Below are 27,494 nucleotides of genomic sequence, written 5' to 3' on the forward strand. Positions count from 1 at the left end.
GGGTGGCTGGTCCCTCTCATCTCCTGTCCCCATGGAACACTGAAGGTCACGGCCACAAACTGCATCTGGCTGCTACTTAAGTACCTGAATGGCCATGATCCAGACACACACAAAAGAATCTCTGAAATGAGCAGCTTGCTACAGAGATTTCTCCAGACCGTCCACCCCCAATTTTCTAAATTTTATAATTCCAGGAGCCTGTGGCCGCTCTCATGGCCACATGACAACTTATGCTATTCTAACAAGTAATACCAAAGAGAGTATGGGGGAGATTGCCTGCCATAGAGGCAGGTGGAGGGGTGGGATGGCTGGGGAGGGGGGCTGGATATTAGGGACATTGGTGGTAGAAGATGTGCACTGGTGGAGGGTTGGGTGTTTGATCATTATATGACTGAAACTCAAACAGAAAATCTTTGTAATTGTATCTCATGGTGATTCAATAAAAAAAAATAAAGAAAGAATTTTTTTTTATTAGTGAAACACCATAAGGTACAGTTGTAGACTTACAAATTTTTGTGCTTGGGTCTTAGTTGTACAATGATCAAGTACCCATCCCTTCACCAGTGCGCATTTTCAACCGCCAAGGAAAATAAAGAAAATTAAAAGAAAAAAGAGCTCAGGTGCTGAAAACATAAGCTCTGGGCCCAATTTGATATAAACACACACTAGTCCCAAATGGAGTTGATGGTGTGTAGACTGTGGTCCTACTGCCTAATGCTCTAAAAGAAGATAGTAAATGGCCTGAGGAGAGAGAAGGAGATTAAGTTAGTTGGAGAAGAATGACCTAGAGCTGAGAGTGACTTGGAAGTTGGATCACTCACTCACGAGCCCCAGAATCTGCAATTCTTGTGATGGCCCACCCAGTCTGATGTGCAGTTCGCTCCTGCTTGGGTACTGGCTGACCTGCTCATGGCTCAAGGAGTCTATAGGGTCAATGCAGGCCAAGCTGAGACAGGCCCAGGAGAACTGGATTTTCGTCTGTCTTCCTTGGAAACAAAAGCCTACCCAGGTTCTATGTGAAAGAAAGTCATTGGAGACTGCAATGTAGGAGGAGAAGGAGAAGAGGTGTAGGAGAAGAAAGGGCATCTTTTAAAAGATATCGGGGCTGGAGAGATAGCACAGCGGGTTGGGCTTTGCCTTGCACGAGGCCAACTCGGGTTCGATTCCCAGCATCCCATAGGGTCCCCTGAGCACCGCCAGGAGTAACTCCTGAGTGCAGAGCCAGGAGTAACCCCTATGCATTGCTGGGTGTGACCCAAAAAGAAAAAAAAAAAATAAAAGATATCTCAGTATCCTGTCTTAAGGGCTGTCTGCAAACAGGGTGGGGCCATTTGTAGGTGGGGCCACTTCAAGTTAAGTTTCTTATGCTTGAAGATTACAAGCACCTCTTAAGCCTCTGAGATGAGGAAAAAACAGCAGAGAAGCAGCCCCTTGGTACTGCTAGAAAAGAAAAAGAAGCCGGATCCTTTAACTGTGACGTTCCAGCTTTCTAGGAGAAAGTGGGGATCACAGTGAAAAGAAGCCAGCTAGACCTTTTTTCTGCCTTAAGAACTGCCAAGAGGCTGCACACAGAAGCGAAGAGTCCTGACTGGCACCTGGTGGGCACAACAGTGCCAGAGATTTCTCTGGTCCCATACCGAGTCAATTTCACCGGACTACCCAAAGCAGATACAGTTTCGCTACCTTCTCCAGATGGAATCCCGGCAATCATTAACTTCTACAAACAAGTCTCTGGTATGTTTGTGTGAGGATAATTCTTGGTACCACAAGGCGTCACCGGAACTGGGAAGTTTCGTCAGGGGCTCCCAGCACACCCCGATGCCGGAAGTCACGCCCTCAACTGTCTCCGGCGCCATCTTACACACAGCAATGAGCGCCACAGCACCATAACGAGAGTATCATGTGAGTACTAATTAATTCTCTAAACTGCATGGGAATAGCTCCCTACAAAGATATCTCTGGTACTGAGCCATTTCATTTGTAGTTTAGAATCTCAGAAGTGCACGGCCACTTATGGGCTCTCCGGAGGGCTCTCTCGCCCTCTGCATTGGTGCTTTCCAGCCGCTGTGTATGGACTAGATCGGGCCGTCTCCAACTTTGTGCTCTGCATCTGTGTGTGCCCCTGTGCTCTCTTCAGTCTATTTCTCTATTTCTGACTCTGTCTCTGTATTCTCTCCTCTGGTCTCTTCCGATCTCTGGAGCCCTTCTGTTTCTCTCTCTGGATTCTTCGATTCTCTTCTGCCTCCGATCTCATAGTTTTAGTTTATATAGCAATCACATAGGGTGGTGATACAAAGGTGTGTTGGACATTAAGAAATCAACATTAGGGGTAGGACGGCTCCTCGAGGAGATTAAGTCAAGGACAAAATCTGATCTAAGGAGATTACTCCAGATTACTTGGAGATCCACTTCAGGATAGGATCCCATCCAGGGTGTGTCGCTTCCTTCTTTCCTCAACTAGTAATCCACTTGCATAGTTGTAGTAAATCTACTTCTAATATTTCTAACAATGTCATTCTGTATGGGCATAGTAAGAGATGTATCAACTTAAACTTTGGTTCTTCCTGAGGACATCTCACTATATATTCCAGACCACAGATCTCAGACCAGGTTAGTCTTCCTAACCCTAGCAGTGTCCTAATCTCGTTGTTACTTCTGGGTCATGGCAGAATTTATCCATGATCATGTGCTCAACTTACAGTTGAGTATTGTACACTTTGGCCTGGCCCATTTCGATGCCAGGGTAGCTCACAACTTGCCCTGGGTCAATTCAGTCTCTTGTCGAGACTCTGTTTTTGGGGTGCTAGGAACTAAGGGCAACTGAGTTGAGAGAGCAGATACCCAGGAGTAAAGATTATTTGGAGTCAATCAACTCCCAAGTTACAAAACATAATATAAATTGTATTCTTGTGTCCATACAGAAAGGACATTGCTTTAAGGTGAACTAAGTTTCCTGCTGCAAACCTGAAAGGAAAAACCCAGTGTTATCCTACAATATGCAAAATGAGACATGGAAAATAAATTATCTAGCGTCTGCCCATGGAAGGCAGGCTTGTATGGTTATGAGAAAATTTGAGCAAAATATAATGCCCTAATATAGAGAGAGAATGTCTGAGCAATTGTCTGCTATAGAAGCTGGGTAAGGACTGGGATGGAAGTGTGTGTGTGTGGGGGGGGGGCGGATGGGGGAATAATGGGGACATTGGTGGTGGAAAGTTTGCACTGGTAGAGAATGGGTGATCGGATGGTTGATCATTGTGTAGATGAATCTCAAACATCAAAGCTTTATAACTGTATCTCACAGTGGCTCAATAAAAATTTTTTTAAAAAAAGAACTGCCCAGAGAAGATTGCCACCTTCTAAATGGGAGGTGGATGCTTGTTTTTTTTCTGATAAGACTTTAGAACTAAGAGTCTGAAAGCAAAGATGCAGGTAAGAAGAGACTCAGTCTGCAACACCTACTCCTCTTGTGCTATGTATGTTATCATAGAGCTCCCAAATACTGCAGGAGAGGGGATAGCAGTTTGTGCTGGTTCATTGTTCCCAGGTTCTTCAACATTTCAAGAATGAAATACAGAGCAATAAAATTCTCACTCAGAATTAGAAAGTAGAAAAGTTTATTGGAAAGTGGAAGAGAGTGGAAAAGTAACTCCCCATGGGGGGGGGGGGGGAGATCTTAGGATAGGACTAAGTTAGCTGTGGAACTTTTTGTAGGGAGTTGTCTCTGTTACAGAGTATGCAGGAAAGTTAAAGATAAGGGTTGATTGGGAAGGCCCTTTTAGTATAAATTGGGCTCTCTGCATTCCTTAACAATTCCTTGACAAGAATGCTAGAGAGAATGCAAGGATCCAGAAGTTCATTACCTGGCCTTTGCCTTGGGTATTGCCCATCATCTTACCCTCAAATCAGCCTAAGCTCTGGGGCATTATTTTATGTTTTACAATTGTTAACTCCCTATTCATCAGAAAAAGGACAGGAACTTGCGGGAAGCAAAAAATGTAGTTTGGGGCAGTTAAAAATGAGACTGCTAACAGCAACTGACAAGGTTAAACTGAGACTTCCTTTCTCATTAGAAGGGGATGACTTTATCTGTGTAGTCTTCATTCTTTAAGGTTGTATTGCAGTTTCTCCTGAAGCCCATAATGTCTCTGTCACTTTCAACTCCAGCTACCTAGTGACATGGAAAATTGGAGAAGGTCTGTATTGGAAACTTTCCAGGAGGCTGTTCTCAGGAGTGTCTGCTTTGTCTCTGAGCTAAAACTTTACAGCTCTTAGAATTGCTTTGGCTTCTTCCTTTTAAGATGTATACAAAACTGGAGGGACAGTGAATAGAGCCCTTTCATGCTCCACACCTGCTCACAAAGAATCAATGCCCCCTGTACTGCATAATGCCCAAGATCTTGAAAAGGATTTTTTAACATATTTTTCAGTGTGTGTGTGTGTGTGTGTGTGTGTGTGTGTGTGTGTGTTTAGTTGATTTGGGTAGGAAAGTAAATATTGTCTCTATTCCACTCTGACAGGGGACAGTAAACTGTGAAGCTGGTCTTTTTAAGGTTAAAAGCACTTTACATTTTAAACTATAAATGTTCATCAGCTCTATTTTGGTTCCAGACTACCTGCTTAATTTGGTACTATCATCCTTTTTTTCCTGGGTCTGAAAATTCAGGAAAGGCTTTCAAAGTATTAACGATCTAACATTATTCTAATTTCCAGGAAGAGTATTCCAGTTAAAATGAAAATATACTGTTTTAGGGCCCGGCTGATAATACAGTGGGTTGGGAATTTACCTTGCAGGCAGCTGACCTGGTTCAATCCCTGGCATCCCATTTGGGATCCCTGAGCACCACCAAGACTAATTCATTCCTTAATGAAGAGCCAGGAGTAGCCCCTGAATATTGCCAAAAAACTGAGAGAGAGAGAGAGAGAGAGAGAGAGAGAGAGAGAGAGAGAGAGAATGCCTGAGAAGTAGGTAGTGAAAGGACCACCAAACAGGCTGCTGCACTACTCCCAGTTTCTCTCCCTGTTTATGAAGAACTTGCTGCAGCCCTCAGTAGGTTACCCTGTTCTTCCCAGATTTAGTCCATTTTCTTTAGGATTGTTGGAATTTTAGCCTCTAAATCTCATTTTAGTAAGTCTGTTCTTTTTCTTTAAAGCAGATGCCTGTACCAGGGTTACAGCCTAGTTAGACAAAGAACCTGATATTCAGCACCTTCATTCAAGTTCCTGCCTAGCATAATCCAGCTTCTGTCAACAAAGAGGAGATAATGGATGTGGAAGACTCACCTGAAGAAGTGCAGGAACATAGTGACTGTCTGGAATATCTTAACTGCTTGTGTATCAGCAGAATGGAACAATGTGGTAATGTAAAGTTGTTGCAAAGAGCAAAAGCATGGGGTGGGGGTGGGGCTGACAGGGTGATTTCCTGCTTCAAGAAACTGCCTTTTAGAAGTGTTAGCTTCAGGAAGCTGTGGGTTTGAGAGCATGGGGAAGAGGACAGGTGTGTATTTCTGCATCAGTATTTGTAGTACTGCCTATGTTCACCTAGATATTACCGGGGCAGGGGGAAATACAGTAAATTCCATTGCAATCTGACAAGGGAAGCAAGTTCTTTGCCTTTATATTGTAAATCCTCTTTCCCCAGACATCTGGGAACTTGCGTACTGGGAAGTCACATTACAAAGATGACCAGGTCTTTTGCATCCTAGAGGACAGCAAACTTGAATACCATATATTTGATAATGTAGCACTGTAGCATTGTCCTCCCTTTGTTCATCGCTTTGCTGGAGTGGGCACCAGTAACGTCTCCATTGTGAGACTTGTTGTTACTGTTTTTGACATATTGAATACACCATGGGGAGCTTGCCAGGCTCTGCCATGCAGGCAGGATACTCTCGGTAGCTTGCAGGGCTGTCCAAGAGGGATGGAGGAATCAAACCCCGGTCGGCTGCTTGCAAGGTAAACTCCCTAACTGCTGTGCTCTGTGAATTAATATATCTGCTAGTCAAGACTGGTTCCATGGGGGATCTAAATCTTTTCTAATTTATTAATAGATAGTGGAAGTAGAGGGTTGGTATTTTGAAATTAAGAATGATACGCTGAACCTAGCCATTACCAAATAATTTAGCATTTAAATTTTTTCCACTTTTTTTTGTGGTACCAGCTACCAAATTGAGAACCTCAAACATATGAGGTACACAGTCTACTATTGAGCTATATTCCCCTTACATGGTTAGGTTTAGAACAAATTTGACTTGAAAGATGAAGAACTTAATGTTGTGTGCTCATTTTTCAGTCTAAAAGAAGGGTATCTTTTACTGAAATTCTACTGTTAAAAAACACATTTCTTTCTTTTTTCTTTCTCTCCTCTCTCTGAATTTTATTTTTTCTTTGGGACAATATGCCATTTTATTCCCGTAAAATAAAGTTTATATTGAAAAAAACTTAATAAAAATGCTAATATTTATGAACTAAGATTAGGTTTCACTAACTAAAGCTATTTGATCAATCAGGATGTCATACTTGTTAAACTAAACTGACCAGTAAGAATGTTTCACATGAAAAAAAGCAAATTTTGAACTGTTTTTGGATTATGAATCTAGCATTTATATTATAAAAACATCTTGTTCATTTCTTTGTTCTTTTGAGTGGTAGTGACTGATGCCATATTCCCAACTAGAAATTCAGTGGTTATGGTGTCATAGTGCAATATAGGTGGCATACGACTTTGAAGAAGTTTGGGAGAGAACAGTCCAGGTGTTAGAAGAGAAATGAGAGGAATGGAGCTGGATGCTAGGGAGGACAGTAGATTTGGGGAAATAAAAGAGAAAAGAAAGGTGGACGAATAAATATTAGTACTCTTACATAAAAAAAGAGAGAGGTTTTGGAAGACTAATAAGAGGGGCAAATAAATTTTGGGGGGTATTGAAGGGATATTTAGTTCTTACCCTTGTCACAATAAAAAATCATGGAATACTTTAAATTTTCGGGCCTTTTTTTTTTTAATGCAGGACCAGAAAGAATGAGAGATGAAATTTTTGTCTTAAGAGATGTCCTAAAATGTCACTGAGAATGGTTTTAGACCATCTATCCTACATTTCTTCTTCTCTGACTAGAACTTTGGTCAATACTTCTGTGATACTGGGAGATCCATATGAAATGCAGTAGTTGAAGGAAAGTGAGCAGGAACTTTATCTTAAGTGTGATTTTAATTTCAGTATAGTGACTTGTAGTCATGAGGGGAAGAGAGTCTGGGGGACGGTGTTCTATGGGTGTTTGTCCAGCAGCACACTGCTATTTGCTGATTATCAAAATAAGCTATTAAAGGCAGATATGCCCAGTATCCAGTGCTTTACTACTTTTTAAAACATGGGGATAACCCAGAGTTTAGGGGTCTGTGTGGAAGATAGAAAGCTGATTGTTGACCTTGGTCAGGCCAAAGTCAAATAAGGAATTAACACTTGTGACCATGAGTTCATTTTTCCTTTTGCTTGGTGCATTTTCTTTTTTCCCACCAGAATTTATTTATTAATTAATTAATTTATTTATTCACTTTTTATGTAGGAGTACTGCTATTTATTCAGCCACTGATCAGCTGATTGCATTGGGCATGGACTCCACCTTACTTTTTTTTCATAGTTTTATTTATTAACCCCAATATACCCCCCTCCCACCCCACCCAATGCCTGTGAGGCAGATGATTTCTACTTAACTCTTCTCTACATTGATTACATTCATCATTTTGACAAAAGATGTACCATTATTGTTTAGAATTTCTCCCCCAACAATCAGAATTGCTGAAAAGGCATTTCCGTGAAATACTTTGTTTTCTATTGCTGGTTATGAGAATCATATAATGTTGTGCAGCCACTATTATGGCCACGCAATTTTGGATTTCTGCAAAGAGCCAGATAATTTAGAGATTGGTTTCTGTGCATCTGGTGTTATGGCTGTGCCAGAGAGCCGCTCGTGGAGGGCAACTCAGGACCTCGGAAGGGCGTGAAGGACGAGTTGGTACCATCCCCCTTCCCATGACATTGCAGTTGCCACATCCCCGCCGGCTCATATCTGACTTTCCAATAAGCTCTGAGGCAGCAGCCACCTTGCTGCTGGTGGGGAAAAAAGGCAGAAGGGAGCAACACCCTTTCCCTCCCGGGGAGGCATGACCATAGTTTAACGCATGGTCCATTCACTTTTCTGCCGCAAGCTGCTGGGCTCTGGATTAAGTCCTTTTGCATCTGGAGCCATGGTCGTGCTGGAGAGACGCTTGGGGGGGGGGTGGGGGGCAACCTGTGACCTCAGTAGGGCGTGAAGGATGAGCCGGTACCGACCCTCTTCCCTTGAGACTGCAGTTGCCCCGTCACCACAGGCTCATACCTGGCTTTCCAATAAGCTCTGAGGAGGCAGCCACCTTGCTGCCAGGGAGGAAAAAGGCGGAAGGGAGCAACACACTTTCCCTCCTGGGGAGGCATGGCACCGTAGTTTAATGCATGGTCCATTTACTTTTCTGCCGCAAGCTGCAGGCTCTGGACTAAGTCCTTTTGCCTCTGGAGCCATATCTGTGCCGGAGAGCCACTCGTGGAGGGGGGGGGGGGGGGCAACTCGTGACCTTGGTAGGGCGTGAAGGATGAGCTGGTACTGACGCCCTTCCCATGAGACTGCAGTAGCCCGTTCACAGCCGGCTCATACCTGGCTTTCCAATAAGCTCTGAGGCGGCAGTCACCTTGCTGCCGGGGGGAGAAAGGCAGAAGGGAGCAACACCCTTTCCCTCCCGGGGAGGCATGGTGCCGTATGGTCCATTTAACGCATGGTCCATTCACTTTTCTGCTGCAAGCTGTCGGACTCTGGATTAAGTCTCTGGAGCCATGGAGCCTTGTATGGCCGTGTATGCAGTCCAGATGCATTTCTGCCAAAAGCTGCTGGGTTTCGAGATTTATTTCTGAGTCTTTGGGATTGTGGCCATTAATTAGCTTGATCAGGAGCCAGAGAGGCCATTTGTAGGTGGCGACTCGCTGGGATGGGGAGGAAAGGGCCGGTTCCACCCCCATCTGGTGAGGCCCCATGTGTCTCGTCACTGCAGGCCCAAACCTGACTGTCTTGTGGCCTCTGGAGGATGACAGTCACCAGACCACCCAGGGGAACAGGCCAAGACACGAAACCTATTCCCACCTGGAGTGGCCCAGCCCCAGTAACCTACTGAAGGAACAGGACACATTTCTGCCAAAAGCTTTTGGGTTCTGAGATTCTTTTCTGAGCCTCCGAGATCATGGCTGTTAAGCAGTTTGATCAGGAACCAGCGAGGCCATGCCTCCAATTATATAGCTGAGCCGGAGGTGGTTTGTAGGTGTGTCTCCCACTTACCTAACTTTTGGCCATTTACTTTCTTGGGGTAAACTTTGCCCCAAGTTTTTGGGGTCTTGCCAAAGGCACAGCAGCAATTTTGGGATATCTGAAGGCCTGATGGTGCCATCAGGCTGCTGATGCACTTGCCTCACAGGTACAGATTGACCTGTTCGTGGCACCATACCCACACCCCCACCAGAATTTAGACTGTTGCCAGATTTAGTGCAAAAGAATAAAGGTGTTATATTTCTACACATGTTTTTGAGTAAAGTTAAGCTTTCTCCTGTATAAATATCAAACATATTTTAGATATCCAAATATGATACCATGCTAAGTTTGTATTTACTGCACCAATCTGCAAAGCTACCTTTATAAAGTGGCCATACTGTCTTATATTTCCAACATCAGTGTATGAGAATTTCAATTCTACACTGGTTCTGTTATTTTGTTTTACTTTACACTCACAATAGGCACAGAGGTAAATCAGATTTTAATTAGCATTTCTTTAATTCATGCTATCTTGAGCATATTCTTATGTGCTAATTTGTCACCTATGTATCTTCTTCAATTTTATTTAAGATATGCAAACTGGGTGATTCAAAACCCACCTTCAACCTGTGTTTTTTTCTTATTTTGAGTTTTCAAGGTTCTTAATATAGTCTAGATACAATTTTTGACCAGATCTTTATCAAAACTGTGCTAATTCTTCAGACAGTAGCTCTAAATCATGTGAGGTGACACCTGCTTTTGGCTTTTGATTGAAATCTTCCTGTTAATGAGTGTCAGGAAGCATACTGATGCACCTGTTGGCCATCTGGATGTTTTTTGAGACTGTGGGGAGCTAATCCCTGACCTGACACAGAGGAGGCATATGCCTCACTGCTGATCCTCACATCTGACCTTTCTACCTTTGGCTGTTTCTTTTCACCTTCCTGAACTCTTTTGCCTATAGCTGTAGGATTTCCTATGGCTGGAGATTCTATTTCTTTTATTTTAGACCTTCTTTGAGCCATGATAAGAGCTTATGGGTCATAACCCTTTGTCAAAGGGATTGGCAATAGGGAAAGTGTGCTGAAGCTGATGTTGTAAGTAGATTTTTGTGATAAACTTGTTTTCCTCATAAGGCTTTCAGAAAAATGAGATGATGATATTTTACTTTAAAGGTACACATAAACAAGAAAAATATAGAACAACTCGAAGTTCTGAAACTCTTCACAGACATGCTTTCTGCATCTTCAGTATTTTGATCATGGTTATATATATAGTTATACTTTCTGTTACTTTGACAGGTAAGTTACTTGTTTTGAAAACTCTGTAACATCCTCCATAAATTAATATGGTCATAAATATTCCCTTGAGTCCTATTTTATTCCAGGCACTGTGCAAAGTGTCTGGGGTTTATTGGTGAATTAAACATAAAAATGCCTTCTTCCAATTTATATTCCAGAATAAAGATGTAACTGTCCTAATAAATTAAGGTAGGGGTAGGGAAACAACCTGCAATGCACATAGAAGTTACACATAATCTTTAGTGAGAATCTCTCTCTTTCTGCAAACTTTTGAAAGAGATGAAGGTAGCATGCTGATATGTGGGGAAAAACTCTTCAGGCACAGAAAACAATAGAGCAAAATCCAAAGAAGGAATATCCCTCATGCTTTGAATAAGAGCAAGGAGATTGCAGGGGCTAGAACAAGGTAATACAAAGGAAGAATCATGGGATGGGTCCAGGAGACAATAGCTTTGGGAGCCACTTAAAGACTTTGGGTTATACTTTGAGTAGAGAAGGAAAGATCAGGAAAAGGAGGGTTATAAAGAGGAATGTTATGGCTCAGAGGTTTGCATTGGAGAATGATAATTTTTACTTTGCTACTAAGAAATGACTGTTAGAAGAGAAGAGGAGAATCAAGGAGACCTACTCGGGTGATCTCGTAGAAATTTGGGTGAGAGATGTTGATAGCTTAGATCTGCTGAGTGCAGTGTAGGTGTGTTAGAGTGGTCAGGTTCTAGATACTTTGAATGTTGGATCCACAATATTTTATAACAGATTGCATATGAACATTTGCAAAAAGAGACTCCTATGTAACTCTAAGGATTTACTGCTGAGCCATGGCAAGAAATTAGTTATCATTGTTGATAAGAGAAAGTCTTATCAGGGGTTTTATACTTGTATCTGTTTCTTGTACAGACAATGTTCAAACATCAGAACTATATGTTTTAACAAATATTTCTTTGTATGTAGAATTGGTCAGAAATAAATGAATGACCAGAATTCATAAATAATTATTTCATCTATTCCGATTTTAATATTGTCTGTTTATCAAGGCCTTTTCCAACAATGTGACGGAGACTTTTTTTTTTTTTGGCCTGGGTGAGGAGCAAGGGAAGGGAGATGCATGCTGAGATTCATGTCAGGGTCTCATATAGACAAGGCATGTACTGAGCCCATCTTGAAGCATTTCTGAAATCTAATAACAACTAACAATTTTTACTGAAGATTAAATTGTTTAAAGAACATTGTAAATGTAAATTTTAATTATCTACTAGAATCTGAATTCTCTTGATACCTACCACTGCTCTTTTTAGATAACACAAACACAAAATGTCCTTCATTTTATATTTCTACTTGAGTTTTGTGTAATATGTAACATTGCCAATTCAATGTGTACTATTCAGCATAATTTTAAAGTATCATGTGGTTCTCCCTAATAATTTAAGGGGGTATGTTTTGTTTTGGGGGGTATTCACACCTGGTTGTGGCTAAGGCTTACTCCTGGCTCTTTGCACATGGGTACCTCTTAGTTGGGCTTGTGGACCCAATGAAGTTTCAGAGATGTAAACCTGATCTGTGTATGAAAGGTGAGCACCCAACCCACTATACTATTGCTCCAGGGCCCCCTTATTATTTTTTAAAGGAAACAGTGATACTGACCTCAACACACGTACTCTCTGCTCTCTAATCTGAAATCCCTAGGTATAAGGATTGAGAAAAATGTAACAGATTGTTTTATTTAAATGTGAGGAAATTAAAATCATCATTAGTTTTCAGTATTTTGATACTATGTTTTTTCTTCCACTATGACTTAAAGAACAATGGAATCTTAGTAACTAAAGGAGATTTTAAAAAATTAGACAAATAATAATATCTGATACTTCCTACACCTTACTGCAAAATATTGGTTATTTCAGAATATTTAAGAAGTGCCAAAAATGTCTTATTTTTTAAAAAGTAAACAAAAAACAAATTTATAAAAATGTATAAAGTCCTATATTGTATTTTTGTTACAAGTATTTAATATTTGGGTTGCTATATTTTGTCCACAGAAAGATTATATATCTACTGAGTATGGACCATAGTAAAATCCAGGATATAAAGGATGTCAAGAGGAAGAGGAGCTTATATTAAGGAAAATATAGGAGAACCCATATGATATACTAGGAATATCTTGTACTTGCTTTTTGCAGAAATTAGAATCATCTATAAAAAGTACCATGGACTTGATGCTTTATAAATTTATTTTCTCTAAGCCATTAATGCCCATGTACTTCTTGTAAAATGAGATGCATAGGTACTTGCTACTGGGGGATTGTTGATTATTGTACTTAGTCTATAGTTTTAGCAATGACCTTAGGATAGTAAGTGGGAAAATATATTAAAAGAATGAGGAAATATATTTAATGTATTTTATTGTGATTATCCAAATTTTAGGAAGAAAGGAAAAAACAATCTCAAAAGTGCATGTGCATTCCGCCTGCCCACCAATGTGGATTGGATTTGGAAACAAGTGCTTTTATTTTTCTGAAGAAGCAGGAAACTGGACCTTCAGCCAAACTTTCTGTGACTCATTGGAAGCTAATCTTGTTCAGATTGACACCGAAGACGAACTGGTAAGAATTGTTCTGAGGCCTCAGGGAGACAGTACAAGTGTGAGAGCACGTGCCTGTCACATGTAGGGTCATGAGTTCAGTCGCCAGCATCACATACCCAGCATCTCAGGGCCCACTTGTCACTCTGCTTGCCCTAGTGCTGTCCGTGCACACTGGGAGTGTGCTTTGCAGGGAGTGGCCCCTTCCTATTTTTCCCAGTGCCCCAGGATCTGGTCCATATTTTTAAAAGAAGAAATATTTAGGGAGCATATTTTCTGTTGAATAAGGAACTCCCCCACAGGGGGTTGGGTGCTGTACTAGGCTAAGGCTGAAAGATAAAGATGTCCTCAAATCAGTCTGGAAGCATAGGGGGCACAGACAAGCTTCTGATGTATGTTGAATTCTATGTCTAGAACCCATTGAGACATGTCAGATTCGTTTTCCTATGTAATCCTCATAGTCGACCTAGAAACTTAGATGAACTGTTATCTGTGTGCAGAGAGTTGCTGTATTCACATAATTTTTCATTCAAATTGTAGGAGTGACAGTGTTCACAATATACTAAAACATAGGCATAAAGTGAGACTTTGCCAGTCACACTGGGAGATATGATTCATTTAAAGAAAGAGGTTTCGGAGCAGAGATATAGAATAATGACTCAAGCTGAGAAATGCAGTAAAGAATAACTTTTTCACTTATACTTTGCTGTCATCCCTAATAGAAGACTGTAAGAAACATAGACTCGGGAGTGATAAGCAAGAAAGATGCATGTTTTCACTTTTTATGTTTATAATAGAAATTTCTGAGAAGATACAACGGCCCTGATGACCATTGGATAGGCCTTAGCAGAGAATCACCAAGTCACTCTTGGAAATGGACAAATTCTGCTGAAGACAACATTGTGTATGTATTGCCACTTATTTTCCTTTTGCTTTAATGACTTACGGTGTTTATAAGAAAATAACTTTAATATAGAAAACCTACGGCACTGTGCAAGAGATAGAAATTGTTTCTATGCCTTTCCATTTACTAGCCAGTTCCTTGAAAACGTAATTTATTTTTATTTCAGTTGAAATAGTTAATATGATGATGACATATATATATATATGTTCTTGTACTTTAATACCATGATTCAGATGTTTTTCTGATGAAATTTTGATTTAGAAGGCAGAAAGAACTGCTGGTATACACTAGGAAAGGAATGGGAGGAGTGTTCTCAAGCCCTAGAAAGTCGCTGATGAGGTGATCCCCATAAAACCTTTAAAAATCCATTTTCAAAGCAACACAGGAGCCCAGCAAGCTTACTTATTGAAGACGCTAGCCCAGAAGACCCCAACAGTAATAAAGTGCTATACAACCTCTTTGACAAAGAATTTAGAAGGGAGCTACAGAGGATGCTTAGGGAGCTAAAAGAAACAATAGAAAGCAATGCCAATAGAAGACAAGAGAATTTGAAGGTAGAAATGAGGAAAATGCAAACAAAATTACAAACGGAAATGTCGGACCTGAAAAACCTGATAGGTGAATTGAAAAACTCAGTGGGAGGCCTCAGCAGCAGAGTAACAGCTGCTTAAAACAGAATCAGTGAGCTTGAAGTTGAAGTCCAGAGACTCTCCAGAAAAGAGCAGAAAATGGGAAAGAGACTCCAAATCCCAGAACCAGATGGCAAGAGAAGATCCTGATGAAGCCAAGAGGAGTAACATAAGAATTATGGAGTCTCGATTCAGCCGAAGAGAAGGGCAACATGGAGGGCGGGATCCACAGATCCCGAAGGAAAAAAAAAAAAACAGGTTCCAAAAAGAGCCGAGATCATCGGGAAGCCCCAGATGGGGTAGGTACCGCATCCGCCTCCCCCAGATGGAACCCCGGTGACCAGGAGCCTCTACAACCACAGCTCGAGTATGCGGGAACTAGGACTTTTCCTCAAAACCGCGCGGCCGCGTGAGCGGCCGCGCGACATCTCTCTATATACGAAGTGATCCATGGGAAGCAAACCACCCAACGTTTCTCTCTGAAAATCATAGTTAAGTTTGGAGCACGGCCACAGCCCCAGAAACACAAGGACTTAATGCATAACCCAGCAGCTTGGAGCAGAAAAGTGAACGGGCTATGCGTTAATTCAGGCCATCATGTCTGCCCGGAGGGGAAAGGGTGTTGGTCCCTTCCACCCTCCTTCCTCTGGAAAGAAAGATGGCGGCCACATGGGAGCCTTGTGGACAGCAAGTATGAGCTGGGGGTGTGGGGGCAACTAAAACCTCATGGGAAGGGGGGCATTCCGGTCCGTCCTTCACGCCCTACCGAGGTCACCAGTTGCCCCCCCTGAGCGGCTCTCCAGCACGGCCACGGCCCCAGAAGCACAAGGACTTAATGCAGAACCCGGAAGCTTGGAGCAGAAAAGTGAACGGACCATGCGTTAATCCAGGCCATCAAGTCTGCCGGAGGAGAAAGGGTGTTGCCCCATTCGCCCTCTCTTCTCTGGAAAGAAGGATGGCAGCTGCATGGGAGCCTTGTGGACAGCAGGTATGAGCCGGGGAAGTGGGGGTGACTAAAACCTCATGGGAAGGGGGGCGTTCTGGTCCGTCCTTCATGCCCTACCGAGGTCACCAGTTGCCCCCCACGAGCGGCTCTCCAGCACGGCCATGGCCCCAGAAGCACAAGGACTTAATGCAGAACCCGGCAGCTTGGAGCAGAAAAGTGAACGGACTATGCGTTAATCCAGGCCATCAGGTCTGTCCGGAGGGGAAAGGGTGTTGCCCCAGTCGCCTTCTCCTCTTTGAAAGAAAGATGGCGGCCGCATGGGAGCCTTGTGGACAGCAGGTATGAGCCGGGGGAGTGAGGGCAACTAAAACCTCATGGGAAGGGGGGCGTTTCGGTCCGCCCTTCACGCCCTACCGAGGTCACCAGTTGCCCCCCACTAGCGGCTCTCCAGCACGGCCACGACTCCAGAGCACAGAAACCAATTTCTTAACTATCTGACTTTCAGTAGAAATACTTCCAGGGTCAATAAGTAAAATAGCAGAAATCCAAAACCAACATTTAATTCTTGAACCCAGCTGTAGAAAGCAAATCACTTCACAATGCTTTTTCAGCATGTCTGATTTGGGGGGGGGGGGTAAACTCTAAATAATAGTGGTGAATCTTTTATTGAAACAATGAATCTAATCAAAGCAGATAGAGTGTCAACTAGAATTCATCTGCCCCAGAGGGACTGGGAGGGGTGGGGGGTGGGGTTTTATTGGGGTTCTTCATGGTAAAAAATAAGTTTTGGTAAAGGGAAATGTGCTTGATATTTGCATGACTGAGACCTAAAACTGAAAGCTTTGTAACCTTTCCCATGGTGATTCAATAAATTCGTCGATTGCCTCGAGCAGGCCCCAGTAACGTCTCTTTCATCCTAGCCCTGAGATTATATTCAAGGCTCTTTAGGAGAATGAGACCCATCATTGTTACTGGTATTTGGCATATTTGGTATGCCACGGGGAGTTTGCCAGACTCTGCCCTGTGGGCAGGCTACATTTGATAGCCTGCAAGTTTGTCCAAAGTAGGAATGAGATAATAAGATGTCATAAAAAGATGTTCTGATAAGATGTCGCGCGGCTGCAAATGCGGCCGCGCGGTTCCGGGATCTGGATGTTATAGTCTCTGAGTCTTGGCCGCTGATGGGATTACACGGCGCCAGGCGTCCAGGTGGTGGGTGTGACCCCTGCCTACTGGAATTTGGAGGATCTGGGTGGAAGATGCTCGACTCCAATTCGAGTAGGCTTGGAGGTCTCGGCCCCGGAACCCGCGTGGCTTTGTCCCTCTGCCAGTACCTTCATGTGTGCAGAGAGTGGTCTCAGCATGGTGGTGGCTGGTCCTGGAGGTCTTCGGCAGCCGAAGACCCCCAGGACCAGCCACCTCCAGATTCAATAAATAAATAAATAAATTTAAAAAAAAAGAATTATGGAGTCTCAGAGAAACAGAAAGAAAACCCTGATGAAGAAGAAACTGTCAAAGACATCATTGCCATGACGTTTCCAGAGCTGAATAAAACATGCGTCCACATTCAGGAGGCCTGAAGGGTACCGGCTAGAAGAAATTTGAATAAAAATACTCCAAGACATATCCTGATCAAAATGATCAAAACCTTAGATAGAGAAAAAAAATTATAAAAGCAGCAAGATCAAAGAAAGAAATTTCCTATAAAGGAGCATCTTACAGAATCACAGCTGATTTGTCTGATGAAACACTCATGGCCCGAAAACAGTGGTGGGATATAGTGAAAAAACTCAATGAAATAAATGCCTCACCAAAAATACTTCACCTAGCGAGAGTCTCATTCATAACAAGAAGGAACAGCACACAGTTTTACAGACAAAGAACAACTCAGGAACTTCATAGACTCAAAATCATGGTTACAGGAACAACTAAATGGGCTACTTTAAGACAAGACAGGCCCCTCAAATAGACCAAATTTCAACAGAAAAATGGGACAAAACCCCATAACAATAATCTCTCTCAATGTCAATGGGCTAAACGCACCAATTAAAAGACACAGAGTGGCAGGATGGATTAGAAAATTGAACCCAACTTTCTGCTGCCTGCAAAAAACACTTCTCAATAGTTAGAGCAAGCACAGACTAAAAGTCAAAGGCTGGAAAACAATCATACAGGCAAACAACTCCCATAAAAACGTTGGGGTAGCATCCCAGTATCAGGCCACATGGATTTCAGACTGAGGAAGGTCACAAGAGACCATGAAGGCCATTTCTTATTGATCAAGGGATCTGTACAACAGGAAGAACTTACAATACTAAATGTATATGCACCTAATGGGGGACCAGCAAATTACTTAAAACAAGTACTCATAGACTTGAAAGAAGACATTGATAGAAATACAATACTAGTGGGAGACTTCAACACCACTTTATCACCTCTTAATATATCAACTAGACTCAAGCTTAGCAAGGACATACTTCATCTGAGGGAAAAAATGGAATAAAGGGACTTAGTAGTTATATACAGGGCACTTCATCCTCAAAAAGCTTACACATTCTTCTCAAGTGTGCATGGAACATTCTCCAAGATAGAACACATGCTGAGCCACAACACATACCTCCATAAAATTAAGAAGGTAGAGATTGTATCAGCAATCTTCTCAGACCACAGTGCACTGAAATTAGAAGTAAATCACACACACACAAATACAAAACTAAATCAAACACCCGGAAATTAAATAGCTCACTATTGGATAACAAGTGGCTTAGAAAGGAAATCAAAGAGGAAATCAAAAGATTCCTGGAAATGAACGAAAATGAGGACACGAGTTACCCAAAATTTATGGGACACAGCAAAAGCTTTGTTAGGAGGAAAGTTTATGTCTCTACAAGCATTCTTCAGGAAGGATGAGCAAGTCCACATAAGTAACCTAACCTCACACAGCTTAAGAGCTTGGAGAATGACCAACAAAAGGAGGCCACTCCAAACAGGAGGAAGGAAATAATAAAACTCAGAGCAGAGATTAATGAGATGGAACCCTCCCCCCCCAAAAAAAACAATCCAAAAGATCAATGAAACCAAGTGCTGGTTCTTTGAGAAAATAAACAAGATTGATAAGCCTCTAGCAAGACTCACAAAGAAAGGGAGAGAGAAAACCCTAATAAACTGAATTAGAAATGAAATTACAACAGAAACTACAGAAATTCAAAGGATCCTAAGGGAGTACTTTGAGAAGCTTCTTGCCACAGAACACGAAAACCTCGAGGAAATAGATAAATTCCTAGATTCCTATAGCCTCCCAAGGCTAAACCAAGAAGACCTGGAATACCTGAACAGACCTATCACCATCAAGGAAATTTAAATGGTAATAAAAAGTCTTCCCAAGTATGGTGCCGCCATCAGGTCAATCTGTACCTGTGAGGTGAGTGCATCAGCAGCCTGATGGCAATGTCAGACTTTCAGATACCCCAAAATTGCTGCTGTGTCTTTGGCAAGACCCCAAAAACTTGGGGCAAAATTTACCAAGAAAGTAAATGGCCAAAAGTTAGGTATGTGGGAGACACACCCACAATCCACCTCCAGCTTAGCTATATAATTGGAGGCATGGCCTCTCTGGTTCCTGATTGAACTGCTTAATGGCCATGATCCCAGAGTTTCAGAAACGAATCTCGGAACCTAAAGGCTTTTAGCAGAAATGCATCCTGTTCCTGCAGTAGGTTACTGGCGCTGGGCCACTCCAGGTGGGAATAGGTTTCGTGCCTTCGCCTGTTCCTCCTGGTGGCCTGGTGACTTCCATCCTCCAGAGGCCACTGGACAGTCAGGTTTGAGCCTGCAGTGAGGAGACACATGGGGCCTCACCACATGGGGGTGGAGCCGACTCTTTCTCCCCATCCCAACCAGTCCCCGAGTCGCCACCTACAAATGGCCTCTCTGGCTCCTGATCAAGCTGATTAATAGCCATGATACCAGAGACTCAGAAACAAATCTTGAAACCCAGCAGCTTTTGGCAGAAATGCATCTGGACTGCATACAAGGTGGCCGCCAGCTCAGAGCTTATTGGGAAGCCAGATATGAGCCGGCGGTGACGGGGCAACTGCAGTCTCATGGGAAGGAGGACCGTATCGGCACGTCCTTTATGCCCTACCGAGGTCACGAGTTGCCCCTCACAAGCGACTCTCTGGCATGGCCATGGCTCCAGAAGCAAAAGGACTTAATCCAGAGCCCGGAAGCTTGAAAGCCAGGTATGAGCCGACGGTGATGGGGAAACTGCACTCTCCTGGGAAAGGGGGCAGTACAGGCACTTCCTTTACTCCCTACCAAGGTCATGAGTTACCCCCCACGAGCAGCTCTTCAGCACGACCATAACACCAGACACACAGAAACCAATCTTGTAATTATCTGGCTCTTTGCAGAAATCCAAAATCGTGGTCGCATGACATTATATGATTCTCATAACCAGCTATAGAAAAAAAAATATTTCACAATGCCTTTTCAGCAATTCTGATTGTTTGGGGGGAAATTCTAAACAATAATGGTGTATCTTTTGTCGAAATAATGAATAATCAATGTAGAGAAGAGTTAAGTAGAAATCATCTGCCTCACAGGCATTTGGAGGGGTGGGGTGGTATACTGGTATTCTTGGTGGTGAAAAATGAGTACTGGTGAAGGGAAAGGTGTTTGATCATTGTATGGCCAAGACTTAAACCTGAAAGCTTAGTAACTTTTCCCACAGTGATTCAATAAATAAATATAAAAATCAAAAAAATTAAGGTGGAGTTCATGCCCAATTCAATCAACTAATCAGTGGCTGAATAAATAGCAGTACTCCTACAAAACAAAATAAATTAGAAAACTTATTTTTTAATTTGTAACCTTTGGGGGAAAGCTACAAGTGGAAAAGGCAGAGATGCTGGAACAGGTGATTTTGTTCAGGCCACAGCCTTGTTCAAATCAGGCCAGATCTCCGTCCAGCTCTGTGCACATGCTACTCCCCGATCCACCACTTGCAAACTGGCTTCACTTAATCTCAGGCTCTAGTCCCAGAGCATGCATGGCTTCCTCCAGTCTGAGAATTCCTCTCTGCTGTCGCTGGCGGTGCCACTGGGCCAGAGATAGCAGCATAGATAGCAGCATCCACCTGGTTCGCAGCTTTTGGTGGTGGAAAATGTGCACTGGTGAAGGGATGGATGTCTGATGATCGTATGACAGAGACTCAAACATGAAAGCTTTGTAACTGTTCTCATGGTGATTCAAGAAAGAAAGAAAGAAAGAAAGAAAGAAAGAAAGAAAGAAAGAAAGAAGTCTTCCCAAGCACAAAAGACTTGGCCCAGATGGATTCACTAGTGAATTCTTCCAAATCTTTAAAGAGGACTTGCTCCCAATCCTCTTTAAGCTTTTCCACGAAATTGAAGTATCAAAAACACTTCTGAACATTTTCTATGAAGCAAATATCACTCTGATACCAAAAGCAGACAGAGATACCACAAAGAAAGAGAATTACAGGCCAATATCCCATATGAACACAGAAGCAAAGATCCTCAACAAACCATTAGCAAATAGAATCCAATGACTCATCTAAAAGATCATACACCATGACCAAATAGGATTCATCCCAGGGTTGCAAGGATGGTTTAACATTCAGAAATTAATCAACATTATCCATCATATCAACAAAAGAAAAGATAAAAACCATATGATCATGTCAATAGATGCAGAGAAAGCATTTGACAAGATCCAGCACCTGTTTATCATGAAAACTCTCAGCAAAATAGTCATTGAAGGAACTTTCCTCAATATAATCAAAGCCATCTACTGTAAAATCTTATCACACCGAAGGTTGTGTGTTCACGGGCTCACTGGACAGCACTGTCTCACCGCCTGCGTTCGGTGCTCTTGAGCCGCTGTGTGTGACCTGGATAGGAACGGCTGTTGGCCAAGGGCAGACGGAAGAAGAAACAGGGGCCAGGCCAGTCTATATCAATAGTAGTTTATTCCAATCCTCTTCACTCCTGTCTTTCTCTGCCCTCTTCTCTCCTGGGCCCCAATCTTGGAACCTCTCTCCTTCTGGCTCTGACTCTGAATCTCTGGAGCCCGAGCTCTCTCGCTTCTGACTCCCTTTCCGAGCTTACGTCTTAGTTTATATAGCAGTCACATAAGGCGGTGACATAAAGGTGGGTTGAATACTGACGAATCAACAAAGAGAGGTAAGACCACTCCTCCAGGAGATTAACTCAAGGATGAAATCTTATCTACAGAGATTACTTCAGATTACTAGGAGATCCACCCAAGGGTGGGATCCCAACAAGGGTGTTTTCTTCCCTCAGTAATCTACTTACATAGTTGTAATAAATCTACTTCTAATATTTCTAGCAATGTCATTCTGTATGAGCACAGTAAGAGATATAAATTTAGTTTGGTTCTTCCTGAGAACATCTCACTATACATTTCGCAGTCCTCAGGCCAGGTTAATCTTCCTAGCTCCAGCAGGGTACTAGTCTCGTCGTGACTTACTTTTGGATCATGACAGCATTTGTCCATGATCATGCCCTCAACTTATAGTTGAGTATCGTGGCACTTTGGTCTGGCCCATTTCGATGCCAGGGTAGCTCACTGCTTGCCCTGGGTCCATTAAGTCCCTCGTCGGGACCCTGCTTTTGGGGTGCTAGGAACTAAGGGAAACTGAGTCAAGAAATCAGATGCCCAGGAGTAAATATTATTCGGAGTCAATCAACTCCCAAGTTAAAAAGCATAATATTAACTGTCTTCCTGTGTCCACACAGAAAGGACATTGTTTACAATACAAGTTCAGTGTTCTTAGATGGGTGTGACCTGACAAACCTAAATTACCTGAGGAAGGACAAAAGAGTGTTATCCTACAATCTACCACAAGCCCACGGCAAGTATTCTCAATGGGGGAAAACTAAAAGCCTTCCCTCTAAGATCGGGCACAAGACAAGTTTGCCCACTTTCGCCACTCCTATTCAATATGATACTGGAAGTCCTAGACATTCCAGTTAGGCAAGAGAAAGGTGTCAATGGAATACAGATAGGAAAGGAAGAGGTCAAGCTATCACTATTTTATTTTTATTTTTTAAAGTAAAAGTAAAGGAGCGATAGCACAGTGGTAGGGCGTTTGCCTTGCACGCAGCCAACATGGCCAACCTGAGTTCGATTCCTCCGCCCCTCTTGGAGAGCCCAGAAAGCCACCGAGAGTATCTAGCCTGCACTGCAGGGCCTGGCAAGCTCCCCATGACGTATTCGATATGCCAGACACAGTAACAACAACGTCTCCAATGGAGATGTTACTGGGCCCGCTAGAGCAAATCGACGATCAACGGGAGGGCCTTTATTTTACTTTATTTTTTAAATATTATTATTATTTTCATCGATTTGCTCTAGCAGGCCCAGTAACGTCTCCATTGGAGACTTTGTTGTTACTGTGTTTGGCACATCAAATACGTCACGGGGAGCTTGCCAGGCTCTGCCGTGCGGGCGAGATACTCTTGGTAGCTTACCGGACTCTCTGAGAGGGGCGGAGTAATCGAACTCGGGTCGGCCATGTTGGCTGCATGCAAGGCAAACGCCCTACCGCTGTGCTATCGCTCCAGCCCGATAGCACAGCGTTAGGGCGTTCGCCTTACAAGCGGCCAACATGGCCGACCCGAGTTCGATTCCTCTGCCCCTCTTGGAGAGCCTGGCAAGCTACCAAGAGTATTTGATATGCCAAACACAGTAACAACAAAGTCTCCAATGGAGACGTTACTGGGCCTGCTCGAGCAAATCGACGATCAACGGGACGGCCTTTACCTTTACCTTTGCCTATTATTATTTTGCTTATTGGGTCATACCCGCCGATGAACAGGGGTTACTTCTGTCTCATGCACTCAGGAATTACTCCTGGCAGTACTCAGGGAACCATATGGGATGCCAGGAATCGAACCTGGATTGGCTGCGTGCAAGGCAAATGCCCTACCTCCTGTGCCATCACTCCCTCCAGCCCCTTTCACTATTTTAGACGATATAATACTATAAATAGAAAACCCTAAAGACTTTACAGAAAACCTCTTAGAAACAATAGGTCGGTTTAGTAAAGTGCCAGGCTACAAATTCAACACCCAAACATCCATGACTTTTTTATATACAAATAACGAAAGAGAAGAAATAGACATTAATACAAAAATCTCGTTCACAATAGTACCTCAGAAAATCAAGTACCTCAGAATCAGCTTAACCAAAGAGGTGAAGGATCTCTACAGGGAAAATTACAAAACACTACTTCAAGAAATAAAAGAGGCACTAAGAAATGGAGACACACCCCCTGCTCATGGATAGGGAGGATTAACATTATCAAAATGGCAATAATGCCGGAAGCACTATACAAATTCAATGCGGCCCTTATCAGGATACCCATGACATTTTTGAAAGAAATAGACAAAACAGTTCTGAAATTCATACGGAACAATAAACCCCCACGAACAGCTAAAGCATTCCTTGGGAAAAAGATTAGTGGCATCACCCTTCCCAACTTCAAACTGTACTACCAAGCAGTAGTAATTAAGACAGCATGGTACTGGGCTAGAAACAGACCTGCAGACCAATGGAACAGAGTTGAATATTCCGTCACAGACCCTCAAATATATGACCACTTAATCTTTGACAAAGAAGGAAGAAATGTGAAGTGGAACAAGGGAAGCCTCTTCAACAAGTGGTGCTGGGAAAACTGGATAGCTACCTGCAAAAAAAATGAACTCTGACCTCTGTCTAATGCCAGGCACAAAGGTAAAGGTAAAGGTAAAGGCCCTCCCGTTGATCGTCGATTTGCTCGAGCGGGCCCAGTAACGTCTCCATTGGAGACTTTGTTGTTACTGTGTCTGGCATATCGAATACTCTCGGTAGCTTGCCGGGCTCTCCGAGAGGGGCGGAGGAATCGAACTCGGGTCGGCCATGTTGGCCGCTTGTAAGGCGAACGCCCTACCCGTTGTGCTATCGCCAGGCACAAAAGTCAGATCAAAGTGGATTAAAGACCTCAATATCAGACATGAATCCATAAGGTACATAGAGGAAAATGTAGGCAGATCTCTCCATGACATTGAAGCTAAAAGCATCTTTAAGGATGAAACAGCATTGACCATACAAGTGAAAGCAAACATAAACAATAGGACTTCATCAAACTAAGAAGCTTCTGTACTTCAAAAGAAACAGCAGCCAAAATACAGAAAAAGCCCACAGAATGGGAAAGAATATTTACCCAATACCCATCTGGTAAGGCATTAATATCCAGGATATACAAGACACTAGTAGAATTGTACAAGAAAAAAACCTCCAACTCCATCGAAAAATGGGGAGAAGAAATGAACAGAAGTTTTCTCAAAAAAGAACTACAAATGGCCAAAAGGCACATGAAAAAATGCTCCTCATTGCTAGCCATCAGGGAAATGCAAATCAAAACAACAATGAGATATCATCTCACACCACAGAGACTGGCACACATTCAAAAAACAAAAGCAACCAGTGCTGGCGTAGATGTGAGAAAAAGGGACACTCTTTCACTGTTGGTGGGAACACCCACTAGTCCAGCCTTTCTGGAAAACAATATGGACCGTCTTCAAAAACTAGAAATTGAGCTTCCATATGACCCTGCAACACCACTCCTGGGAATATATTCCGAGGATGCAAAAAGGAACAGTAGAAATGACACTGTACCTATATGTTCATTGCAGCACTATTCACAATAGCCAAAATCTGGAAACAACCCAAGTGCCCTAGAACAGATGATTGGTTAAAGAAACATTGGTACATCTACACAATGGAATACTATGCAGCTGTCAGGAGAGATGAGGTCATAAGCTTTGCTTATAAATGGATAGACATGGTGAGTACCATGCTAAGTGAAATGAGTCAGAAACAGGGACAGACATAGAAGAACTGTACTCATTTATGGAGTATAAAACAACATAACATGAGGCTGACACCTATGGGTAGTAGATACACAGGACAGATAGATTGCTCCATAGCTGGAAGCCTGCCTTGTGAGCAAAGGGGAGAAGGCAGCTGGAATAGAGAAGGGATCACTAAGAAAATGATGGCTTGAGGAACCGGTCAGGATGGGAGATGTGTGCAGAAAGTAGAAAAAGGATCAAACATGATAACCTCTCAGGGTGTGTATTGCAAACCATAATGCCCCAAAGTAGAGATTATAGGGAATCATGTCTGCCATGGAGGCAGAGGGAGGGTGGGAAAGGGGGGTTATACCAGGGATATTGGTGGTGGGGAATGCACTGGTGGAGGGATGGGTGTTTGATCACTGTGTGATTGTAACCCAAATATGAAAGCTTGTAACTATCTCACGGTTATTCAATAAAATTAAAAAAATTAAAAACCCCCACAATCTTAATTATTTAAAATAATCCGTTTTCCAGTGGCTGCATTCATTCACAAAAGAGAGGAATAATGTTTCAAAGAGAAGCTGTGGAAATCTCTCTGAGAGATTTACCAATAGAAACAGTAGTTCCCTGTGTTGTGGACAGTTCAATGAGGTCATTGGAAAGCCATCATATATAAAGGTCTGATCACTTTCATCAAAATGAAGCTCTTTATCACAATGTTAATAAGTATTTTTTTCATAAACTTATTAAGCAGTTCATGAGAAGACTGAGAATGATTTTCACTGATACAACTTATGACAAAATACGTAAAGTGACTAGATCAACAATATAACTAGACTTGGATTCGATGAATGATTACAGTTGGTGATGTTCAAGCACGTGTCTTGAAGTTCTAAAATGAACTAAATATAAAAATAGTGTTCATTACTAAGAAGTCACATAAGTGACAGATTTTTATTTTCTTTTTATTTCTATTGAAAAAAGTTGAGTAGAGGAATTATAGATGACATGCAAGATGTTCAGCACATGAGTAATTATTTTGTTTTGTTTTGTTTTGTTTTAGATTTAATGTCAGTGGAACTGGGGAATACGCCTTCTTGAATGACAAAGGCCAGAGCAGTGGCAGGATTTACTTAGAGAGAAAATGGATTTGCAGCAAGCCCATTGTCTCCATTTGTCAAATTGCTTCAAACTCCTAAGAAGAAAAGCTGCATTGTGCTTGTTATCTACAGTTGCTGAATATTGTTCTGAAATTGTTGACCTAAACTTGTTTGCTAAAACTAGACAAAATATTTTTAATAACCCATGAGAAAAATCTAAGTGATTTTGCAATTTAAAATATGTTGATATACTGAGAGTTCTTTTGTTGTCTGATACACGTGTAAGGAGATACTGAAGCAGCATTGTTGTTTTCTGCATTTTAAAGAATTCTCCTTGATTACAAAATAATTTTTACACTTTAGCATTTTTACTTTGAGAATACATACAAAGTATCGCCATTCTTGGGCTGAAGAGCTACTTGGAGCAGTAGAGCACATGCCTAGAATGCTTGAGGCCCTGAGTGTGATGCCCTCCCCCTCCGACACCCACAGCTCAGCCCTGATGGTCTTCAGTACAGCTGATGATCCCTTGGCTCAGCCCCACATCAAGTTGTGAGACCCAATTTCAGGGCTGAGAGTAATTCGGAGTGTCTACCAAACTTCCCGAGAACTGTTCTGGGCAGCCCTTATAATAATATATAACTAAATAATTAAAATATTAGAAATAAATCATCTATCATGTTTGATTTACAATTCCACTTTTACAACAGATTGAAGTGGTGAAACTCTTTTCGACAATTGGTATCCAAGCAGACATGTTTGTATGCTTCTGGGTTTATAAACAGTAATGCTTTGAATTTTAGATTGTTCAGGTACACTGTACTGATG

General features: G+C 42.4%; 1 protein-coding gene across 2 annotated transcripts; it reads left to right on the top strand.

The window, feature by feature from the left end:
* Positions 1-1,850: 1,850 nt before the first annotated feature.
* LOC130025117 (C-type lectin domain family 2 member D11-like) lies at positions 1,851-27,494 on the top strand. Of its 2 annotated transcripts, XM_056116045.1 has the most exons (6): positions 1,851-1,902; positions 5,157-5,358; positions 10,503-10,628; positions 13,047-13,225; positions 14,001-14,107; positions 26,630-27,494. In XM_056116045.1, exons 2-6 carry the CDS (start codon positions 5,265-5,267, stop codon positions 26,763-26,765), a joined length of 642 nt encoding a protein of 213 aa, XP_055972020.1. In that variant the 5' UTR covers positions 1,851-1,902; positions 5,157-5,264; the 3' UTR covers positions 26,766-27,494. The 2 variants fall into 2 exon arrangements, with proteins under 2 accessions (XP_055972020.1, XP_055972029.1); XM_056116054.1 differs by lacking the exon at positions 10,503-10,628.

The sequence above is a fragment of the Sorex fumeus genome, unplaced genomic scaffold (genome assembly GCF_029834395.1).
Source record: "Sorex fumeus unplaced genomic scaffold, SorFum_2.1 ptg000003l, whole genome shotgun sequence".
NCBI lineage: Eukaryota > Metazoa > Chordata > Mammalia > Eulipotyphla > Soricidae > Sorex > Sorex fumeus.